The 22,406-nt window shown below is 34.2% G+C and overlaps 1 protein-coding gene across 1 annotated transcript in view; it reads left to right on the forward strand.

The window, feature by feature from the left end:
• Positions 1-1,441: 1,441 nt before the first annotated feature.
• LOC110372238 (probable cytochrome P450 49a1) overlaps positions 1,442-22,406 on the forward strand; it is a 33,063-nt gene continuing 12,098 nt past the window's right edge. The window contains exons 1-3 of the mRNA XM_021328829.3: positions 1,442-1,725; positions 9,698-9,876; positions 14,983-15,116. Coding sequence (XP_021184504.3) covers positions 1,691-1,725; positions 9,698-9,876; positions 14,983-15,116 — 348 coding nt within the window. The 5' untranslated portion in view covers positions 1,442-1,690. The remainder of the gene's footprint in view (positions 1,726-9,697; positions 9,877-14,982; positions 15,117-22,406) is intronic.

Here is a 22,406-nt window from a genome sequence, read left to right on the forward strand (position 1 = left end):
TAAGACAATATGAAGACTAATATTGTAGCGAAAATAAATATCCTAAATACAAAATCACATAATACCTACTTCGTCACATTAATAACAGAAATCATGATAAAGCAGCCACTTACCCACATCAAAATTCACAAACCTTTATTCCTTTATGAAGTAACATCTCTCATAACATAATACCTACCAATAAAAGGTACTTCTTATACCGTTATCAGCTACTCCGATGTTACAGATTCCATACAATTTGCAAATTGATTCCATCCTTGAATCCAATTGTTCAATCAATGGCCGTCAGACGTGAACAAAGATGAAGAGCAGAGTTCGTGCCGTAGTGATGTGCTTGTTTTGTTTATTGTTTACTTATCGATAGTTTTGAACGCACGTGCTTTGGGAAAAATAAAATAGTTTAATGATGACGATTTTTTTACAAGTGAGAGTAATCTAATAACATAACTTAGGAGTTAAATAAATAAAAGTGAGCTTGACAACTGATACAAAAACATTTTTGAAACTTGGTTAATGACATTTTTTACTCATTTGAAGATTATGAGGTATCTTGACGTAACAGTAAATTCGGATTATTCGGTTATAGTGACGTCACACATATAAAGGTGATTTGTCACGCAATTTTCCTATTTAATATTCTAAGGCCGAATCAATCGTAAACAAAATTCAACGCAAAGGTCAGACGTTAGTGATGAGTTTAACAAGCCGGTTCTGTTTACATATCGATAATTTTGATGTGACTCGAGTTAGGCGTCAAAAGCACTGAATTTCTAATGGTAATTGTTATTCTGTCATTCCAAACTGTTTACCCGAGTAAGAGGTTTTAAAGTAGATAAGTGTCAAAATAATATTGACTAAAGAATCAAATCTATATCTATCAATATTGTCGCTGACTTTCGAAATTCATGAAAATATTTTTTATCGCAACAAAAAATTGGTTAGTAAATTACTCATACAGTATTTGTGCACAAAACAAAAAGAAATGAGTCATGGCATACCTTAAAACAAGCAATTAGGTAAGTAAATACAGTAACATCGAACAATAATAGACAGCACAGTCGGGTAAACAAAGCTGATCTAATGTTTTTTTTATTGATACACCTACATAAAAATATATGACGCTGATTGACACACGTTAATTTATGATATAACATAATACAAAAGATATCCCAGGATAACGGTAATAAATAAAAATAAATAAATAAACAATACTAAATAAATCAATTTTCCCCATGTATTAAAACTTCTAGTCTTTAATAGAATGCTCAATAGTCACAAAAACAATAGCATACAATATCATTATCAACGTGACAACAACATTAAATGACGAAAACTTAAATAATTACAACATAAATAAACGCGACTGTAAACAGTGACTCAATAAAATCACAGAGTTTATCGACATTGCGGACATCACTACGCAAACCAGTATCGTATAGACGCCGGGTGTACGATCTCTGAATGCATTATCGACTAGCTCGGGCACACGACAACACTGTCCGCGTGAATTAAAACCTCCTTAGATACTTACAAAAAAAAAAAAATCAAAATCGCAGCGTTATCTGTGCAAATAAAAAAAATGGTTGCGAACGTGTGAAGTGACTTTTTGAAGAACTTTCTTATTTTTTGTTTGTTTTAAATATTTTTTTTTTTCGTTTATTTTGTTCAGTGAAAGTGTTTGCGTTTCAAAATGTCTAAATCTACACTTTTGATACGTCAATCCTTGTGAGTATTTTGTTTGTTATTTTTATTTATTTATTTATATACGTTTTATTTTTATAATCATTAAATTACAATAATTTGATCTTTATTTTGTTTAATCAGTTCAGTTTTGTTTTCCTCATATGAGAACCTTTTTCCTTATATTTATATTTTTTTCACTTCCAAATTAAAGTTGTATAATATAGTATACCTGTAATACATGTTTATTGAGCATATAATACAACTTAACTAATTGTTGGATTCAGATAGGTAATCTTTCTCGCATTTGCTAACTTAATACGTGGGAATTGTTCCTTAAGTTATAACACGATAAAAGTCCGTAAAATAAGATAAATACGAACAACTCCTTAGGCAAAGCAAAGACACGGCTACAATTAGTATAAACCAAAATCCTTAACAAAAAATAAAACAGTACTTAAATATACTCATACTACACTTATGTCATAAAACCTAATTAAGTTTAATTTAGTGAAAGGTAGTTATAACAAGCTCTCTTGTTATAACAGTTATAACATCGCGGAATGACCGTGCATCGCGTAATTATGCACATCTCAGCTCGCTTTACAACGGGATGCAAATAAATGGATGTGCATACAATTTCTTGCAGTCATAAAATATATAATTTTAATCTGTGTAATGACTTTCTTTGATGAGAAAGATTACGATGTTTTTAAGTATCTCTGGTTGTGAAAGTAAGATATGTATGCAAGTGATATAAGTAGTTCTAATATTATAAAGTAAAGGACCATGGGCAAAAATGTATGAAGCCTGGGCTCACCCACCAACAGAGATGAGACCACTTTGAATATACTTGTAAAGCACTAAATATAAAGATTTAAACTCATTTTTGCAAAGAATCCATGGGGTTATTTTGCTATAAATATTTTTCTCCGACCATAAATAAACTAATATTCTGCAAAAAGTTGTGCTGTTATGGCATTGTAGGTTTTGTTATTGAACGCCTTTAACTAGTTTTAATGCCAGGTTTAATGTATACATGAAAAAAAAAAACAGCTGCTATTAGTTAAAAATATTTTTGTTAACATTTCAATCAATATCAATAATAATGTCATCTAAATATCCTGATGGTGGATTAAATTGTGTGTGCCTGCCTAACCCTAGATACCATATTATTGAAATGATATGAGCACAACTTCCTACTGTGCATCTACCTATTAGACACGAGCAGTAATACTGAGTGATGGCATCTCGACACATTTCGTTTCTGTTAACCAGAATGTATACGTAATATGAATGTGCACGAACATGTCTTGACTATATCCTTCCTCTTAATAGCCAAATCGGTCTAGGAGTCTTCGAGTAATCGGTGAACATACAAAAAAAAAAAAAGATCCCGACGAATTGAGAACCTCCTCCTTTTAAAGAAGTCGGTTAATAATATAAATCCTGCGATTTAAGCGCACTACGACTCCTAACAATCGTCTTTTTCTACAAAACCTATTTAGGTGCATATCTTTTTTTTGCCATGGAATTGAAGGTAGTGCCCATAGTAACAATTTTAGTACAAACAAAAACCTTCACAACGGCATATGCTATAACCACAAAATACATAGGTACAGAAGTCAATCTCATGTATGTACTTCACTTTTCATGCCTAAACTCGGCGGTCGCGCTAGGGCTGTCAACTTTTTTATGCGCATAAAACTAACGTGGTAGTGGTACTCGTAATTATTTGATTTATTGTTGAGAATAAAACAGGAAAAATGAAATATAAACCAATAGTAATAAAATATTTAATGTGGCATACATGAGGTTAATAAACACTTTCAACGGAAATTCGTTTGAACGAGATACCGAACTTTTTCAGAAACCGCAATTTATAATTTTGTTATTCATACATATATAGGTACTTACTTATTACTCTTTACTTGCGAAAAAAATATTTTTGTATGTAATGGGTTGGTACAGTCCCTGATCTAAGCTTGCTTCTACCTACAGAAACCTTGATGTGCGAGTTTTATTTCGTCTACCTTACAACATACTCTCGCCATGATCACAAAAATTATCAACTCCTACTAGTAATAATCTTTGAGGGTAGGTTGGGAGGTTCGCCTGGGTCGACACTAGCAAAACTTATTACCTACGGCATTGGGCCAGAGGCCGCCGGGGCGCTTACCTACCCACCTAACTGTACCTACCTATTGCGTTTATTAAAAGAACCATCGAAATATGAGAAAATAAGTAGGTCCATACTATATGTAATACGGCAGGCTAAAAAACGACAGTTCACTGTTTATTGTTGTATTAAAACAACCGTCCACTGAACAATTATAATACGACTTTTTTTGTTGCTCCATTATTACTTTTTCTTTTGTTATTAAAATTAAAAATATTACAGTCAAATTACAGTTAGGTAGGTATCAAAACGCGTGCACATTTATCTACCTTGTGTGTGACGCGCGTATCTCAAGAAAACGGCAGCCCCGCTCGCACTGTTTTGAGTTGTTTTGAGACAGCGCGTCTGTGAACACGCACACATAGACACCTATGTCTGCGTGACTCGAACGCGCTTTATATGTAGATTGACTTCTGTACCTATGTATTTTGTGCTATAACTCTGTTGGACAATGAGCCCAATTTGTCTCATGGTCCTTTGTTTGATTGTGTGAACTCGCTAGTCTTAGGAACCACTGATGTTTACTGGTACACCTTGATGCAGTTCTATCTATACTAATTCTGAGGTTTCAAGCCATCATCAAACTAAATTTTACCTATCTAAATGGATACAGCCGTTTTGTTTACCTAATTAACTCCCAAACACTTCATAACACTTATTATTAAGAAAAGAAGCAAAAAAGAAACCCACTGAAAATTAAAACAGTTTTTATCATGGAGAGAATAGCCTTCAGTTTATTTCAGACCTCATAAAAACTGCAATATCTATGAAAACAACGGATGAACGCAGTTTCGCGTAAAACGAAACTTTGTCGTAACTATGTTTATTTTTAATTGACGGAATATTGATAGTTAGTTATAGATCCGATATCCGTACATATGGGAAGTTATTTCGTGTTTTTAGAGGAAATATTTTGTAACAGAGTTATTTGACGATGGACGGTAATTAGAGGTACTAATAATTAAATAAACGTACCTAAGGGACTTCGCTTTGTATTGTAGGTATCTAGGTATATTATAAATATATAACAAAGCAAAAGAGTTTGTTAAATTTGTTTACTTACGGCCAGTTTCTTCATCAAAAGTTAAAGTTAAAGTAATGTCTAAAGTAAAAGTAACGGTCAAATTCGTTTTTTTCAAGGCTAAAGTGACAGCAAAACTAATAGAAAATTTTAATTTGACCATTACTTTCACTTTAGACATTACTTTGACTTTTACTTTAGCTTTAACTTTTGATGAAGAAACTGGCTGTTAGTGGCTTAAACGGGCTAATCTCAGTGAGCGCTGATTGGTTCCCCTAGGTTTTTTAAATTAAATAATTGATTACGACTGACTTCGGCATTATGTTGCCAAAATCTTAGTAACGTTTAGGTACTTTAAACTTTATGAGGTATTTCGTCACAAAAGCGCAGGTAGTATTTATATTTAAACCTACTAAAATGGGTACTTAACTACAGACAACAATAGCTTATATGACCTTTAAGGTAAGATTTGACAAAAGATAAGCTAGATTTTTGAGGTTAGTCCTCTCGTTAAAAATAACAAGACGTTATCTGAAAATACGTCAAGCAATAAAATAATCTTATCTTAGGGTTATAAACAAAAATAAACGAATTAGTAAATTACTCATTAATTAATTTTTCAAACGTTTGTGAATGAATAAGGGAGTTGATTATTTATCTACCTAATCGTCTAATACTTCTGTGAAACTAACTGCCACACTCAGAGTCAGTTAATGGTTACTTAAGTGGTTCCTTAGTATAGATTTAAAAAAGCTCACTCTCAGAGACAATTAATGATCCGTTAGCATCCCTTAATGACAATTAAAGTTAAGTAAAGCAAAACCTTTACTTAACTTTCTAATGATTGATTTTGACATTTATGTTTAAGGTTATAAAAGTAAATAAAATATTTTAAAAAGTCTCAGGAATAGGAATGTTTTAACAATAAAGTAAAGATGAGTGATTTGCTTGACTTTATTGATTTTGTAGACTATACCAGAAGGTTTAGAGTAGTGGGGCCAAATAAGAAGCTCAGGAGGAGTAACATTAGAAGTCTATAGGAATATAAAAGGGTATTTTTCTATCAATGTTCAAGCAGTCACTGGGACAAACTTGGAATGTTATGATCTAGTAGCCCCGTGGCCTGGCAGTACCCATGATAGTTTTATTTATAACAGCAGTGCAAGTAAACAAAGACTGAATACAGGTGTGTTAAAAGGGATAATTTTAGGGGACAGCGGGTATGCAGTTAGCAATATGCTACTGACACCGTTTTTATCACCAAATTCAACTGCACAAGAAAACTACAACAGAAGCCAAATAAAATATAATGTGGAATACTGTGGAAAGATGCTTTGGCATTTGGAAAAGAAGGTTTCCTTGTCTCCAACTTGGCATGGGCATTAAGATGGATACAGTTGTGGCTGTTATATGTGCTTGTGCGACATTGCATAATATTTCTTTACAGGTTGATGATTTGGTTCCAGAGAACTGGGAATCTCCTCATATTGAGAATGATGATGTTGTCCTGAGTGAAAGGCGTGAAAGCACAACCAACAGCAATGGATTTTTGGTGATATAGTATATATAGTTGATAGATTTTCATAATTTAATTTTTAATAAATAAAAATCCATAAAATAAGAGGAATACTTTTTTAATTGTTGAACAAGAGGCCAATTATGTAGTACAAGGTTTATTTGACTTCCTCGTTGATCTAGTGGTCGCAAGCGCGGCTGCTGTGCTCGAGGTCTCGGCCGGTCGGAGGTCGGGCCGAAATCGCTTTTTGAGTTTTCTTAAACTTTCAAAAAGCAGCCCGTAGTCTGGAAGTTGGTGATTGATTCCTGATTGAACTCCTGTGTTATACTATCCCATGCTGCTTGTTTCTTTCGACTGACTTGCCATCTGTTATTTAAGATTCCACGATTGGTCTCTTTTTAATAATTGTGCTAACAAAGCTTTTTCGTCCGCCGTGAAATTAGCCACACGTTTGCGTGGGGCTCTTGTTCCTGAAGACTCCTAAAATGAAACAAGCACAAGTTAAATTCTTCAAATACATATGTGCAGCTACTAATGTACATAGAAACGAAACTTACCATGATAATATGTTAAGATAAAGCTATTTATTTCAGAGCTTATCACACTTTTCCACACACTTTTCTTTCCTGACGGTTAACGGAACAAGAATCTTAAACGTAACCTTGACACTGACAGTACAATATTGACAGTGATAACAGAAAAAAGTTTCCATGTACTTTATATAATTTACATGAAAATAGGTGTTTTTACGTAAAAACGATCCCGAAATTAACAAATTCTTATTTCTATTGTTGATATACAAGGTTTTAATGTATTTAAATAACAGTTATTGCTACTTAATCATTTCACATTTTAAGGTGCGGCTACACCTTTCGTTTATCGATAAGCATTATCAAAGACAATTTGACGATACTCTGCACTACGGATACTTAAATCTGTAATTAACTAATGAACCCTTAAATTTCGTCTCTGAGATGTATCGTTCATTAACAGATTTAATGATAATTTGTTAAGGACTCGTTAGGACTAATTTAAGTATCCATTCTGAGTGTGGCAGTAAGTATAAAAAGTTAAGTAAGTGTATAGTCTTACATCACGTCTTGCTAGTTACAATTTCCGCTTTACATATACTTAATCGCTTAATAGCTACTTAGACATACCTATAACATCGATCTTTATCTATCTGCTCAAAGATATCTTCGGAAGTAAGTAAAAAATTACTCAGATCAGCTAAAATATTTGACCATTCATAAAAATCGACTATTTACTGGAAACTACATTGCTACAAAAGAACACAAAAAATACATAAAAAATCTTCAAAAATCATATATTCATATCCTTTTCAGCTGCACATAAAAATGCATTATTCAACATACATCGATTTATTAATTCCTCAACTGCATAACGGTTTCCCGAAGCGCATTGAGACCAAGAATTGGCATGTTGAACTGGAGTCCAAAGTCCACGTATTGTCCTACTCTATAGGGATCGGTACATTGTGCGCTTACAATTGTTTCATTGTCAGTCTTACTAGCTATGCCAACTGAGTTTGCTTGTAAATTATGTAAGAGAATATCTGGAAAAAACGTACAAGTACTTACCTATGTAGATTTCGATTTATGCTGCACATAGTATCTCATATTAATTTTATCACTTTCGAATAGTCAGGTAATTATTCAGAAAGTAATTCGCGTCAATTACTTTACCTAACAGACGTGTGTGTGACTCATTATGTTACGAAACAAACAAACAAACAAAGGACTCATTAACAATTCAAATTAACATTTTTATTTGACGTATAATAACGCAACTATAAAACCTCCTTAGAAAAAAACTTAAAAAAAAAACAATCCTTATTCCAAATTCAAATGCATAACACCGCTATGTACAATATACATTACCGCTTAACTGGCAGAATTATTCAAATGGCTCCTTTAATTGAGGAGCATAAACTTTAATTGACGCTAACGTATTGCAGTCGGTACTTTCTGCCCTTGAACTTGGTCGTGGGTGCGTTCTGTATCAAGTTCGCCTTTTATAATCCCAGCCGCATTCTCGCAAATTCCCCTCTCAAAACCAAAGGGCTTATATCAGTCACCATCTCAAACAAAATGAGATTTTAAGAGAAAGCTTTAAGGTCCAATTTTCAAAATTTTGATAGTGTAAACAAGCGATGGATGTTACGAAATGAGACTGGTTGCCGAAAAATAAAACAAAAGACGCTCGCGTCGTTAAATCGCGCTTGCATAAAATGTTCTGTTATAAATTGTTATTAAGTTTTTGGATAAAGGCTCTTATGGCTAAAGCTTGTAAGAATTAAACAAGAAAATATGAGACAGCGACAGATAGGTGGTATTAGGTACCGAAAATAAAATAAAGAATAAAAATATCTAACGACTGTTGGTTTGAAAAAATAAAACAGCGTGTTTTTTCATTTTTCACCGAACATGGTTGGTTACGTAACAAACTTTGCTTTGGCAGATGCAAAAGTCAGCAACGTATAACCAATTTTTTACCGACTTCAAAAAAAGGGCTCTCATTTGTCCTGCATTTAAGATTGTGCGTGATTTTCTCACATTTAGCTGATTTTGATGCGATTTTCAGCATAGAATTTGTATGGCGAATTGCAAAAAGTACCTTATTTAATTATGTATTTGAGTTCCCATAACGGTAAATTTTATATATTATAACTAAATGCACAATACTGCATTCCTATTTTAGTCTTCAGTAACCCAATTGTTTTAATTCAATCGTGCAAAGCGCCATTATTTGGTGACATACTGTGAACATTGACCCATTTCTGTTTACCCGGTTAGTCAGTTTTGGCTGGAGTACACTGAAGGTCAAATTTATTATAACTTTCATACATGTTTATACATAAAGTAAATAGGTTTTATAGTCTTTGTTTCTTTCAGCATTATTTACAAAAAAAAAGTTTAAAAATCTGTTCCTAATTCTATTTTTGGCATAAAACACTCAAAAAAGAAAACTAAATTATAAGCATCAATTAGTGTCGATAATTGGATATCTATTAAACCTATAAAAAGGTACATCAATATCCGTTGTTAAACTTTTGATTACTTATGTTGTTTTAAGGCGAATAACTTTTCCGACAAATGGTAGAACAAGCAATGTTTTCACACATAAATTTTCTTATCTTATTTTGGGGTGATGATTTACTAAGGGCTTAGTATTTCCGCCCCTGAAACAGCTAACAATAGAATACTTACAGTTTCGGTATAGCAATAAATAAAACATTATTTTACTAAAATTTTCTAAACAACCATCATCTTATTCCCAGTTTCCACCGCCAACGACGGCACATCGCCGGCTCCTCATCCCAGCAGACTTCGACATCACCACAACGTCGGAATGTAGCTGCCCCGAAGATCGCGGAAGCTGTGAGACCATTCAGCGAGATCCCGGGACCTATAGCATTGCCTATGTTGAGGCATTCTGCTCATGTACTGCCTAGGATTGGTGAGTTTCTTATGTGTATTTAGATGATGTTAGGTGGAGCAAAGGGTCCTCTTCATATAGAAAAGGCTGGCAAGTTTGGTTGCTTACAGGAACTAACTAATCTCTGGAAGGTTTTTTTTCTTTGCCCCAACTATCCCAATGCTGGGCAGAGACCTCCCCATTTGGTCTCCACACCTCTCGATCCTTTGATTGTTTTGCCAGTCCGATATAAAAATGTTTTTTTCGTCAATTCTCATTATCAAACTGTAAAGGCTACTGTACCTACATACTCATAGCTTAGCCAATTACACAAGTACACAAGTAAGCACGTGCAATAAATTCCACATAAGTAGACCTAGATAGAAAATTCGCAGAATTACTAAAAAGATCTAGTATAAAAACTGGAATGCTATCAAGATTGCAGTCTTATACCTCTACATTATAAGTACTGACATACCGTGTCAGATTATTTCGAACACTTTATACATATAGTACCACAATAAGAGTTATCTTAACTGAAGTTGTGTCAAAATGAGGATCTTTTTGGCCAAGATTTTGCTGATTGCATGCCCTAAGCCCTAAGGTAAAACGTGTTTCTTTGTTTTATTAGTCTTGTTATTTTTCGCGCTTTGATCTCCGAGTATACCCAAGACTGATATCTGTTTACTTATTTTATTTTTTTACGTATTTGTAGGAAGTACATTTATTTTAGAAAGATCTTAATTTCTTCTAAACTTAATTTGTTGTAAATATTTTTTTGCACTAAAAACACTATGGTCGCTAGTTTTTATCAGTACGAAGCTATTTGACTACACAGCATAATTTAAATAAGTTTTTATCAGTACATAATATTATTCTAAGAAGCTATTTGACAACACAGCATACTCGTAAATACACTAGCGTGCAATAAATCCCCCCAACGGTTTCAGCAATATTCTTATCGCAAACCTAATGTTGTAACAAGTTTTTTTTTTTTTTTTTCTTTATTTTAAGGGCTTTATCGCTAAGCGATAACGTCGCCCTGTAACATCAACTTAATCAACAAGTTCAAAGTTCAAACAACAAACTGGTACAAACTAGTTCAGTTCAGCTGATAACTGATCCCCTATGACATCCATAATGACCCATTTCCGTGCAATGTAGTACACTTGAAGGGAATAAGAGCGCGTGCACACTACAAACTTTTAGTCGGCCGATAGTTGTTTTGGGCTCATAAATCAGTATGAAGATGAAGCGAAGTACACACGTAACAACGACCAGGTATTCGTCTGGTATCAGACCGACTAAAAACTTTGATAGAAAACATGATTTGCTGAAAAAAATATTTTTTGTAGTTGTTATTTAGTTATTGTAAAGTTTTATGTTGTTTCTATTTTTTTTTTCTCAATTTTCTTTATTTTTAAGTTTCTTTTATAAGAAACTAGCTTCTGCCAGCGGTTTCACCCGCATCCCGTGGAAACTACTTCCCGTACCGGGATAAAAGGTGGCCAATAGCCTTCCTCGATAAATGGGCTATCTAACACTGAAATAAATTTTCAAATCGGACCAGTAGTTCCTGAGATTAGCGCGTTCAAACAAACAAACAAACTCTTCAGCTTTATAATATTAGTATAGATTTACTTACTCTGATTTATGTAACTGACTTTTGAAGTCGTGTAAATCAAGCAAATAAATAAATAAATATTTTTTTTCCTACCTAAGGGCCGCCAGTCGGCCAACTGAAAAGTTTGCAGTGTGCGGCTAACAAATACCGTAGAAGCGTGTTAATAATTAATTGATTTGTTTACATGCATAGGATAGGTATCAGGTGTTAAGGAAACATCTGACACAGACAGGCCGAACCTGGATCACAAAACCTACATATTTTGTGGCAATGGTATATATGGTAACCATGAATTACTTTTAGTTGCAAAGCTAAATGCTATAAGCCTGATTTCAGAATTCAAGCTATGTCGCCTTTTTAATGGTATATTTATTATGCATAATAACTGCTATTTATTCGCAAAGTATTTATTGTCACTTTATACGGAGTCAACAAACCGCAGTTGTGTGGTAATAATATAATTACGATGCGGCTGACGTTCCTCTACACGATAATCACTATATAATTATAATTACTTAGTGCTAAATAGGTACGTGATTAATAAGGAATGCGTGGAATAAACAATGGAATATTCATTTAAATTCTAAATATTTTTTTGCTTTCTAATTTCAAAAAATCGTAGGATTTCTAAACTTTGGACTGTGAATAAAGATACACTTTGAAAATAACTGGAAAAAAAAACAGTAAGACGACTTGTCTGGTCTAGGTGATCATACAGAGGAGATGATATGTGGAGCATGATGACTTATTTATCAAGAATTCCACATCATAAACGATCCAATATACCCCTAACTTTCGTTAAAATTATTACCTTTAAAGAAGTTAATAAAAAAACAAAAAAAAGTACCAATATCCTCAACTTTAATTTTGAAAATTAAACCAGTATCCAAAAGCTACAAGTTTATTGCTAAAAATAAAACAAAGTTCCCATAACCCGTTTTATGGGAACCCGCCCGTTTCGCATCCTTTTACGGTGTCTGACTTGCGCACACGCAGCGTCCGTCGCGACGTGCGGCGCCCGTATCCGCCATATTTGCAAATTAAGCAGATTACTTTCAATTTATCTTACTTATGTAATACTTTCTTGGAAAGATGTCATTAAAGGCTTTGCAGTTTCTTGGTATTGGTTTAAGAATTTTTGTTGCAGAGTCTTATCGGTCATTCTTTCAGGTCAATCGATCAGTATTTATATTAATTTATGTTAAGGAGTGACCAAATGTATTTAAATTATGAATCGCTAAGTTTACCGTCATATTTTACAATCCGGATAAAAAGTTAAGGCTGAGTCCATTCCGTATTTTTTGCGTTATAGACGGACGAGAAATATTTCAAACATAATTCTTATCTTGTAACAAAAAATTGTTTTCTACAACTCAAAACACTTCAGAAAAAACTCAATTCAGGCGATACCGTTTTCAATAAAATCGAACTAAATTGTTGCTTATTACATCAAGCCACGTTTGGGGTGAATGAACTTGCATTGTGGGGAAGCAAGGTTACATGATTTTACTTAGGTACATAGTTTTCAATTCAGATTTATAAGAATAGAAGAAGTTTGTAAGAAGAGAATTAAACTTTAGAGAAACTATCAAAAACATTGTAAAAAAGATTGTAGGTTAACACCACGGGCAAAACTTAGGTACCTAACATTAATTTAGAGTTTGAAGAGTATACATTTTTTCGAAACAATGTTTTTAGTGCTTTCTAAAGCTAGAATTTTAATTTCTGTTTTAAAACACAATATTAATTTGTTGCTTACTTACGTCACTAAATACAAAAATATGTTTCGTATTTCTAATTAACAGCTGCGAAACCCTCTTAAAAATCCAGGTACGCCGAACAAGGTCCTCAATAAATTCAAACAGTACATACAAAAAAAAATCTCATTTAATCCGTACATTGCCATAAATCGCTACGCCACATTCACTAAGTTTCGCTGCAGTGCGAATGGCTGTCATTAAATTTCATTAGCGAGCGAAACCGCGACTAATGTCTGTTAATAAAACAGACAAACATACTAATGTCTGTTTTGTAGTGAATTAGTTTTAATGGGTATTGAATACTTTGGATATAAACTTGAGAATTAATAGAAATACGCCTTGATCAAGCCTAGTGGAACACTCTTTTCTTCTCTTATGGTCTGCCTAGCGTTTTCCCGACTATTGGGTCGGTTTCCAGTCCAACCTGATGTAGCTGAGTACCAGTGTTTTACAAGTAGCGACTACCTATCTGACCTCCTCGACCCAGTTACCTGGGCAACCCCTTGGCCAGACTTGACTTTTCTTCTCTAAGTATTTACTTAAAACCGAAGCCCTGCAGTAACACAATAGAAAGGCTGATGATGATGATGGGTGGCAAAAATTATGCCACCCACTCATCAAGAGAGTTATTGAAAAAGGGAGAAAATAAAACTGTCCGTCCTTACGATTGATCTAAAGGTCCTAACACACAACAATAGCTTTTATTACCACGCATAGACCAATGAGACTTACGTTTATATATCTTTAGAGCCCAATACTTATAAATCTAAGTACCGATCCCAGACGTACTTTCGCTTAATCCAAATATAGATTTAGACCTACTTTCATTCCAGTTTATATCGTTTACGCCACTTGATATAAATCTACTACGATACTTGTGATCACTCCCGGTTCTGCTTAGAAATCGACTAACTTTTCGCCTTCAGAATTACCTTTACTTTGACCAAGATAGAATTTTCATATTTGCAAAAATTTTCCGTTGTCTTAATGGGGTTATGAATAAACATATCTTTTCCATACCACCTATCGCTTAACTTGAAAAACCTTACAAAATATAATAAAATAGAAATAAAGATTCTATAACAAACCCATTGACCAAAGCAAGGTTTTAGAAATTAACACCTCCTGACTCAGTCTTGAGACATAATTGCAAAGTTTTTAACAATACGTCGACGACTGAAGTATTTCAATGTTATTGGCACTGAAGCAACTGAAAGATGACGTAATAGAGGTCAAACTAACACTGAAGTTTGCCCAATTTTCACTCGAAAACAGTCTCGTTTATAAACTTAAACTGGTGTCCGACCTATGTAGTTTTGCAAGATACACAGAAGAATGTAGCCTTTTGGGTCACTATTATTATGCAAGTATTACCTGGTAAAATGTAATAAATATAATAAAACATCTTTCTACATAAATACGTAAGTTCGGACTATGCGTTTCAATCAATACATTCTATTTATCACTTTCAGTATTTATAACGACACGAAATGTCCTAGGCGTAAGCCTTTTCTTTCAATACTGCTAGGCTAGCCGGGCTGAATGACCTGCTTCATTAAGCCTGGCTAGCCTAACAATATGCCTTCAGTCTGCTGGTGTTACCAATATTATCATCATCATCTCAGTGATAGAACTGCTGAACAAAAGCGTCCCTTATTAATTTCCAAAAGCAGTTCCCCGTCTACCACCACCCACCACTATCTTCCATCCGTCCGACCTAATATATGATTATGATCATCTTCTAACATTACCTATCTTCAACAGGGAGCTACCACCACACCGTTGGTCTCGGTCTACTGGAAGGTCTTCGTGACAAGTATGGAGACTTGGTGCGACTTGCTAAAGCTTCTAGAACGAGACCAGTCCTGTATGTCTTCGATCCTGAGATGATGAGAGAGGTAAGGTTTTATTTGTAATTCTTGCTAATCAATTGAAAGCTTTCACTCTATGTTATGAAGAAAAGTCTCACACAGATATTGTCCTTCCGTGTGTCTGTCAGGATCTCAATTTTTTTCATGTTTCTTATAGTTATCGGCGCGGATAATGAGCTCTCGGCGGAAAAGTGGGGATCGCTTTGCGCACTGTAAACTTAAGGCAATAAACCAATAAATCACTTCTGCGCAGGTGAAGGTCAGGGCTCAATATCCTTGCCGATGATTATACCGACATAAGTACATTATATAATCAGTAGGTCTACCCCATAATATGTGCAATGCGCATGACTAAGTATGGATGTAATAAATACATAAGTTACGTAAATAAATTCAAATTAATTCCAATTGCAACACATGCATCCTGAGCCCGTATAGATCTCAATAAAGTATACTGCAGTTTTATTTATATGCACTCTGACTCACGGTGCACAAACAATACTGCGCAATACTGTTATCTAGAGTTTTTTGAGTCAGTCCGTCTGAGAATAAATAGTACTTACTTCAAAGAGATGAATGACCCTTTTCATAACAAATACCAAGATCTCTTTTGGGTCTTCGTCCAATTAGATTCATAGTGTAATAGGGTCTGATTGCCTTCCATTTGACTATGAAGGTATTTCGTAGACTAAAATGAAGTCCAGACCGACTGTTGGCCACGGCGACGGCGGCTGTTCTCTCTAAGGAGATCAGCTAGTTGCGCAGGACATACATTACAGTGCACAAGCAGTTGCGCAGACACAGTTGCACTCTCTATTCCTTCACTCTCATGGTTCGATTGTAAGGCAGCAGAGGAGACAGATTAGACGCAGAACCATCATTTGTCATCAAACTTTGTTTTAGTTCCAATAAAAAATGGTCTACCTAAACAAAATGAAACGTCCTTATATTGATCGAAAGGAAAACATGCGTCGTAGGTACATAACATTTTAATCAACATGTTATTACTTAATATGCGGTCTGGCTCGTCAAGTAGGTGCGAACTACGCAGTTGAAGCTTAGAGTATTTTATTAACTGGACCTGGTTTGACTATAAATCTCTATGGGAAAAAACTCTGCCAAGGAGACAAGATAGCATAACAAAGTTACTGAAAAACCGACTTTTTAGGGTTCCGTAGCCAAAATGGCAAAAACGGAACCCTTATAGTTTCGTCATGTCCGTCTGTCCGTCTGTCCGTCTGTCCGTCTGTCACAGCCGATTTACTCGGAAACTATAAGTACTACAGTGATGAAATTTGATGGGAATATGTGTTGTATGAACCGCTACAAAAATATGACACTAAATAGTAAAAAAAAGAATTGGGGGTGGGGCCCCCCATACATGTAACTGAGGGATGAAATTTTTTTTTTCGATGTACATACCCGTGTGGGGTATCAATGGAAAGGTCTTTTAAAATGATATAAAGTTTTCTAAAAAACATTTTTCTTAAAGTGAACGGTTTTTGAGATATCAGCTCTCAAAGTCGTAAAAAGTATGTCCCCCCCCCCTCTATTTTTATAACTACGGGGTATAAAATTCTAAAAAAAATAGAGGTGATGCATGCTAATTAACTCTTTCAACGATTTTTGGTTTGATCAAAGTATCTCTTATAGTTTTTGAGATAGGTTGATTTAACTGTAATTTACGGAACCCTTCGTGCACGAGTCCGACTCGCACTTGGCCGGTTTTTAACTTCTCTTCATACCATTTTCTTCATCATCATTCTTACCCACAAACCTTTTTCTTCATCATCAAAGATAGCAGACCTCTGTCCTCTAACGTACTCGTAGGTATGTATGATCCGAGGTCTCGTCCTTTTTCAAAAGGGATGGTATATTCGTCTCTGGTTAGTAAAATGCTCTAAGAGGGTACCATGTTTTTATCACGTGGTCACAAATTGTCAACAAACTCCTACTACATATTTATGCGAAAATAACTCGATTGTTGATATTCTGGTTTCGAGTATATTGTTGTTATTTCGCAGTTGTATGATAACAAAATTAATTGCATTCTGTATGAGATAAGCCAAGGACAGTAGTCAGAGATTTATGTGATGGGATCTTAGATTAGGGGATAATTTTGGAAATGTAGGATTAATTTGGTTTTTGAATATAAGGTAATTTTGTCCTAAGACACTTATTAGTAAAATGCTGCAGAAAAAGTTTTAACTAGAAACTACATATCATCTGGTTCTGTTAAGACGTCAATCTACCATAAGACCCACGGTGTAACATGCTATAAAGGGTCTCAATCAATAGCCTAAATAGTGACCCATCAATGAAGTGACTGTACCTAGCTACCCTTCCAGCTAGGTTATATATCGATGTCAAAGCTACAACCTCCTTACACGAAGCATGAAACTGGAAGTTACCGATGATATATTTATACTTTCACTTCAACTCTTCACAAAAAATAATGACAAACTTAAACCAAACAAACTAGACTAATAAGATTCACGTTGTCTGCGCGTGATCATAACAATGACAGACTTTTTACTTTTAAATTCGTTCTCATTCGTTACGTACGTATCTAGGCTTTGCTCAACTTCCTGAGTCGTGATAACTTAGACAGGTTTTATTAATACTGTCTACATATATTATCTGGTATAATAAAGCTGAAGAGTTTGTTTGTTTGTTTTTTTGAAGCATCTAATCTCAGGAACTACTGGTCTTTTTTTAACGACGTCCAAAATAAAATCATCGAATGACCCCTCCCGCTGTGGGGTTAGCAGCGGTGAGGGAGTGTCAGACTCTTACTGACTAAAAACCGTCATGTTCCGTGGTAGGCCTTTTATGTACCAGGACCGCGGTAACTCTTTCGAACAATCCCGCAGCTCCGGCAGGCCTTGGCCCTGCTGGGCCCGAATTGTAAAATTCTTTCTGTAGTAGATAGCCCATTTATCGAGGAAGTTTATAGGCTACTTTTTATCCCGGTGTGTAAAGTGGGTTCAATAGGACACGAGCGAAGATGTAGCCGGTAGCTAGTGAAGCAATAAACTTCTGTACACAGCTGTTTTATGTCCTAACTTTGGAGGTCAAATTTGGCAATAAAGTAAGTGCCAAAAGGTTTCCGGTTGCTTTATAAAGTCTGCTTAGAATCGTAAAACTTGCGCGATGTTAGATAGCAATAAGTTATATTTTATGTTAGAGTTTTTTCGCATAGCTTGGACAAAGTTTACCAAACGGTTTTAGAAGAAGGAAGCTGCTAATCCTGCGATATGAATGAATACAATTTAAGGCTGAAAATGGCGATTCTCGAGATAAATATGCTTGTGAAAAGATTACTGGCTAGCCTTGAGACAGGTTATCTTAATCCTCAAAAGAAGGTACACACTTTCTATATATAATCCAAGAGTTAGAAAGTAAACAGTTCTCATAATGTAACAGTGCAATTTTTAGCACTATTTGAGGTCACTTGCCAAACTGTAAATAATGTGTGTTCACTTTCAAATTAAACATCGCATGTCATGTGACGACGTGACGTCTTGTCTAGATTTACAATGCTAATTATGCGGAATAAATTCATTAATCCACATTTTATATTTCAAACGCCAAATTCCTATCTATATTTTGAGGTTAACGCCTGAACTGTACCTCTAGCTATTTCGTAAAATAATTAAATACCTGGGAAAGGACACAAAAGTATAGATAGTGCCTCATCATTTTACCCAGTGTAGGAATATACTTTTAGTTGATTCCTTACCATAAGGGAACACCTTAAATAGCTAGTCTAAATAAGTACCTAACTGCTTCAATTGTGTCACGCACTGTAACAATTTTATTTTACCCATATTTTATCCAACATTCAAAACAAGCAAATAAATTGTACTACAAAGCCTGTTAGTACTTGCAATACCCATAAACTATTACCTATGACATGTGCATAAACAAACAAACAAAAACGTTAGTTACCTACTTCCCAAGTACTGATACAATTTTTTTCCATTATCACCAAACTATAAATACGAAACTGTAATATCTATGACGCACGCAAAGGTCACACAATCATACACAATAACTTAAACATAGTTACGAATTATCGAGCCATGTGAGGAAACGTTATTATTGAAAAAATAAGAAAGATTTTTTGTTGAAAAACGTTATAACTTATCTACTTGCAAGTGAGATGATGTCGGGCAAAGAATAGTGGTAAAAGGAGCAGTAATTCACTAACTCTAAATAAAAAATTGGGTTGGTAAAGGCAGGATGATGACAATAATGTTGGGAGTTCTAATCTAAGGACAGGAAACATCGAAACGAAAAGAAAACAAAGAGACTCAAGCTTAAAAAATAGACGTGTGCAAAAAGCCCGCAGACATGGTGGCCGAAATATTCAAAACATCCCCTGATTCTATGGCTCCTCCTGACTCGAGGCATTAAAAGTCAAACAGCAAAAATAATGCACTATCATGACTTCTAAATACATTGTAATTTGAATATCACTAAAAGTATCTACTACTTGATATTTATAGCAAATCTAGATATCACGAATGGATCGTGTCAATTGCAATTTACAACAATATACCTACATGCGATAACCAATGACATGATTATATAATATACATAATATGTAAAATGATTACACGATAATTTGCGATAATAACAAATCAGCATCTGTCACGATAAGGTTTTTTTGATCCTAAATAAATAAAAGGCAAAGAACAAAAAATAAAAGGTACATGCATCCCAAACACATGAAGGATATTACCTAACTGTTAAATACTCAGCATGTGGCATTTGCGAGATTCATTTATAATGACGACATGGTACGATACAGATAGAAATTTCATAACAAATATAAAAATCACACTATTATTGTAAAGGCAAAAGATGGTGAGTGCTACCGCTATCACAAAATACCTCTGATTAATGACTAATTTTGATGAAAGTTAGCAGTAACATAGCTTATACATAAAGCACATATGCTATTTTTTATCCGAGTGCAAGAAATTATTCTTAGAAGCAAGGAGTGAAACCGCTGGCCGAAGCTAGTCGCGTCTTTGTAATAATAGACTGGAAGCTGACCTCAACAAACTTGCACTGAGATAAAGATAGGTCAGTCTAAACTTAGCTTTAATAATAACGAGCTTCAGAAGGAAAGTTCAGAGGAATTTATTACTTAGCTCTTAACTATTTAACTAAGTAGACCGTAATAAAAGTATATGAAAGTTGAAGTGAGGCTGAAATAGCAAAATTTAGCACATCAGTAGGTACATAAAATTGTTTATCACATGGTTAAATTGTGGGAAAAAATATTTTCAATATAAAATATTTGTCAGTAACGATATCTTTTGTTATGAAACTTACTTACCTACGTCAAAACTTATCTCGCTTGCTTAAAAGATCATGCATTCAGTAGCTGAAAACCATAAAAATAAATAAGTATTCGTATAAAACCATCAGCTCTACAGATTATAACTTTATAGATGGTAAAACAATGGGTGATAAATCAATTGATATGATATTTGACATGGTACTAAAACGTGTTATATGACGACACAAAAATATGTGTAAAAATATACACTGTAAAGTTGAGAGTCCTTTTTCATTATCATCATCAGCTTTCTGCTGTTCCGTACTGGTGAATAGCAAAGGGTTTTCTCATACGTAACATACATAACTCGTTCTATTTCGTCTATGTAAAACTAAACAAGTTAAAACATCTATGAAATATCATTGCTTCAATTTTGGGGGTTACATTACCGTCTGCACTTTTTTTATGTGCCATATCAAAACGTAATTTTTGGTCTTTTACCTGCATTTTAGTATTGTTTGTAGGGTTACAATATTTTCTTAGCATTTTTACCATACTCTTTATCCCCATCGAACAGATTCCCATATGCAAATAAAAATATAAATAAACATGATTATCATTAATAGTATGCAACGCAACACTCCGGATGAGAAGTCTCATTAACACTGCGGTTACAAATAACCGACATCGTCTAGACTAGTCACGTAACACTCGAATGTCATAGACACCATAATATTACCGTATCAAATTATAGAAGACAACTTAATTTCAGTTTTTAATGCAGAAACTCGTTCAAAAAAGTCGTGTATATTATTACTCCACATCGTTGTGTATTTTTGCTCTTTTTACTCAGGCTTAAAAATATGGGTATAATCAGATAGGTAAATAACCAGTTTATAATCAACCAACGCTTTATATATTTACGATATTTTTATTGGGCGAAGATATAAATATGCGAATAAATTGGTCACGTGTAAACACATGTGCTATTAATTCTTTCAAAACAATACTCATTGATAAAACCAGATATAGACGAAGCTTTTATGTTCATGATTGAATAGTACCAAATCCTTGACTATAATAAAGTAAAAATCCAGCCAAGTTAACCAACAATATTTTATTTCTTTACATTCAAAATATTTATTGTAAACATACGCGTATTTTCGCAAACACCCGTATAAACAAATCTAGGCCTATAACCGGTATGCTGTCATTTGCATATTATTATCATTGTATCACTCACTCACACCGTGGCGTGTATTTACAAATATAATTTTACGAGCATATTATGCTTGTGCTAGATAATGTGGGTCAAAATTATACGATAACGTAATCTCAATTTGGTTCGCAAATTGCAAACATGGATAGAATTTATGTGTTTATATTGTTTTAAAGTTTTCTGCACGTGACCATATTTCAATTGAATCTGTGTTTTGTTTAAACTTATTTCTTGCATCTCTTTGCTTCTATAGGTGAATACTTGACACGTATTTTTTAAAGTCATGCCTCTGTGTCTTAACTATAAATAAAGAACTACCTAACTTCAAACAATTAATAAGATTTTTCCAACACAAAAAAAATAACAATTGACATTTAAAAAACCTTATCATCACGTATTCTTATTAACAAAAATAAATACTTACAACAATGTTACATAATGATGATATGAATAGGAAGGGAGTGAATGTCAGTATGACGAGTGACAGTGGAAAATGGAAGAAAATTACATATTGCGCCGACCCCAAGTAAAATGCGAACAGGGCAGGAGAAAGAAGAAGAATGTTACATAACGGTGTGACAGACGGCCGTCTCACGTCGCGACCACGTGTTTCTGTAAATGTTGACTTATCTCAATTTATGTGTCATTGTTCCTCGCTGTGTTTGTGTTACGGTGAATAGGAACGGTCCTAACTGTTTTGAGGAAACTTTACTTATGTTTGTGTACTGAAAACTTTAAAGTTGAAGTCAGGAAGAAAAGTCTGAGAATTGTTTGGCATTGGTGAAAAGGAAAATTAATCTGGCGA

The sequence above is a fragment of the Helicoverpa armigera genome, chromosome 8 (genome assembly GCF_030705265.1).
Source record: "Helicoverpa armigera isolate CAAS_96S chromosome 8, ASM3070526v1, whole genome shotgun sequence".
Classification (NCBI taxonomy): domain Eukaryota; kingdom Metazoa; phylum Arthropoda; class Insecta; order Lepidoptera; family Noctuidae; genus Helicoverpa; species Helicoverpa armigera.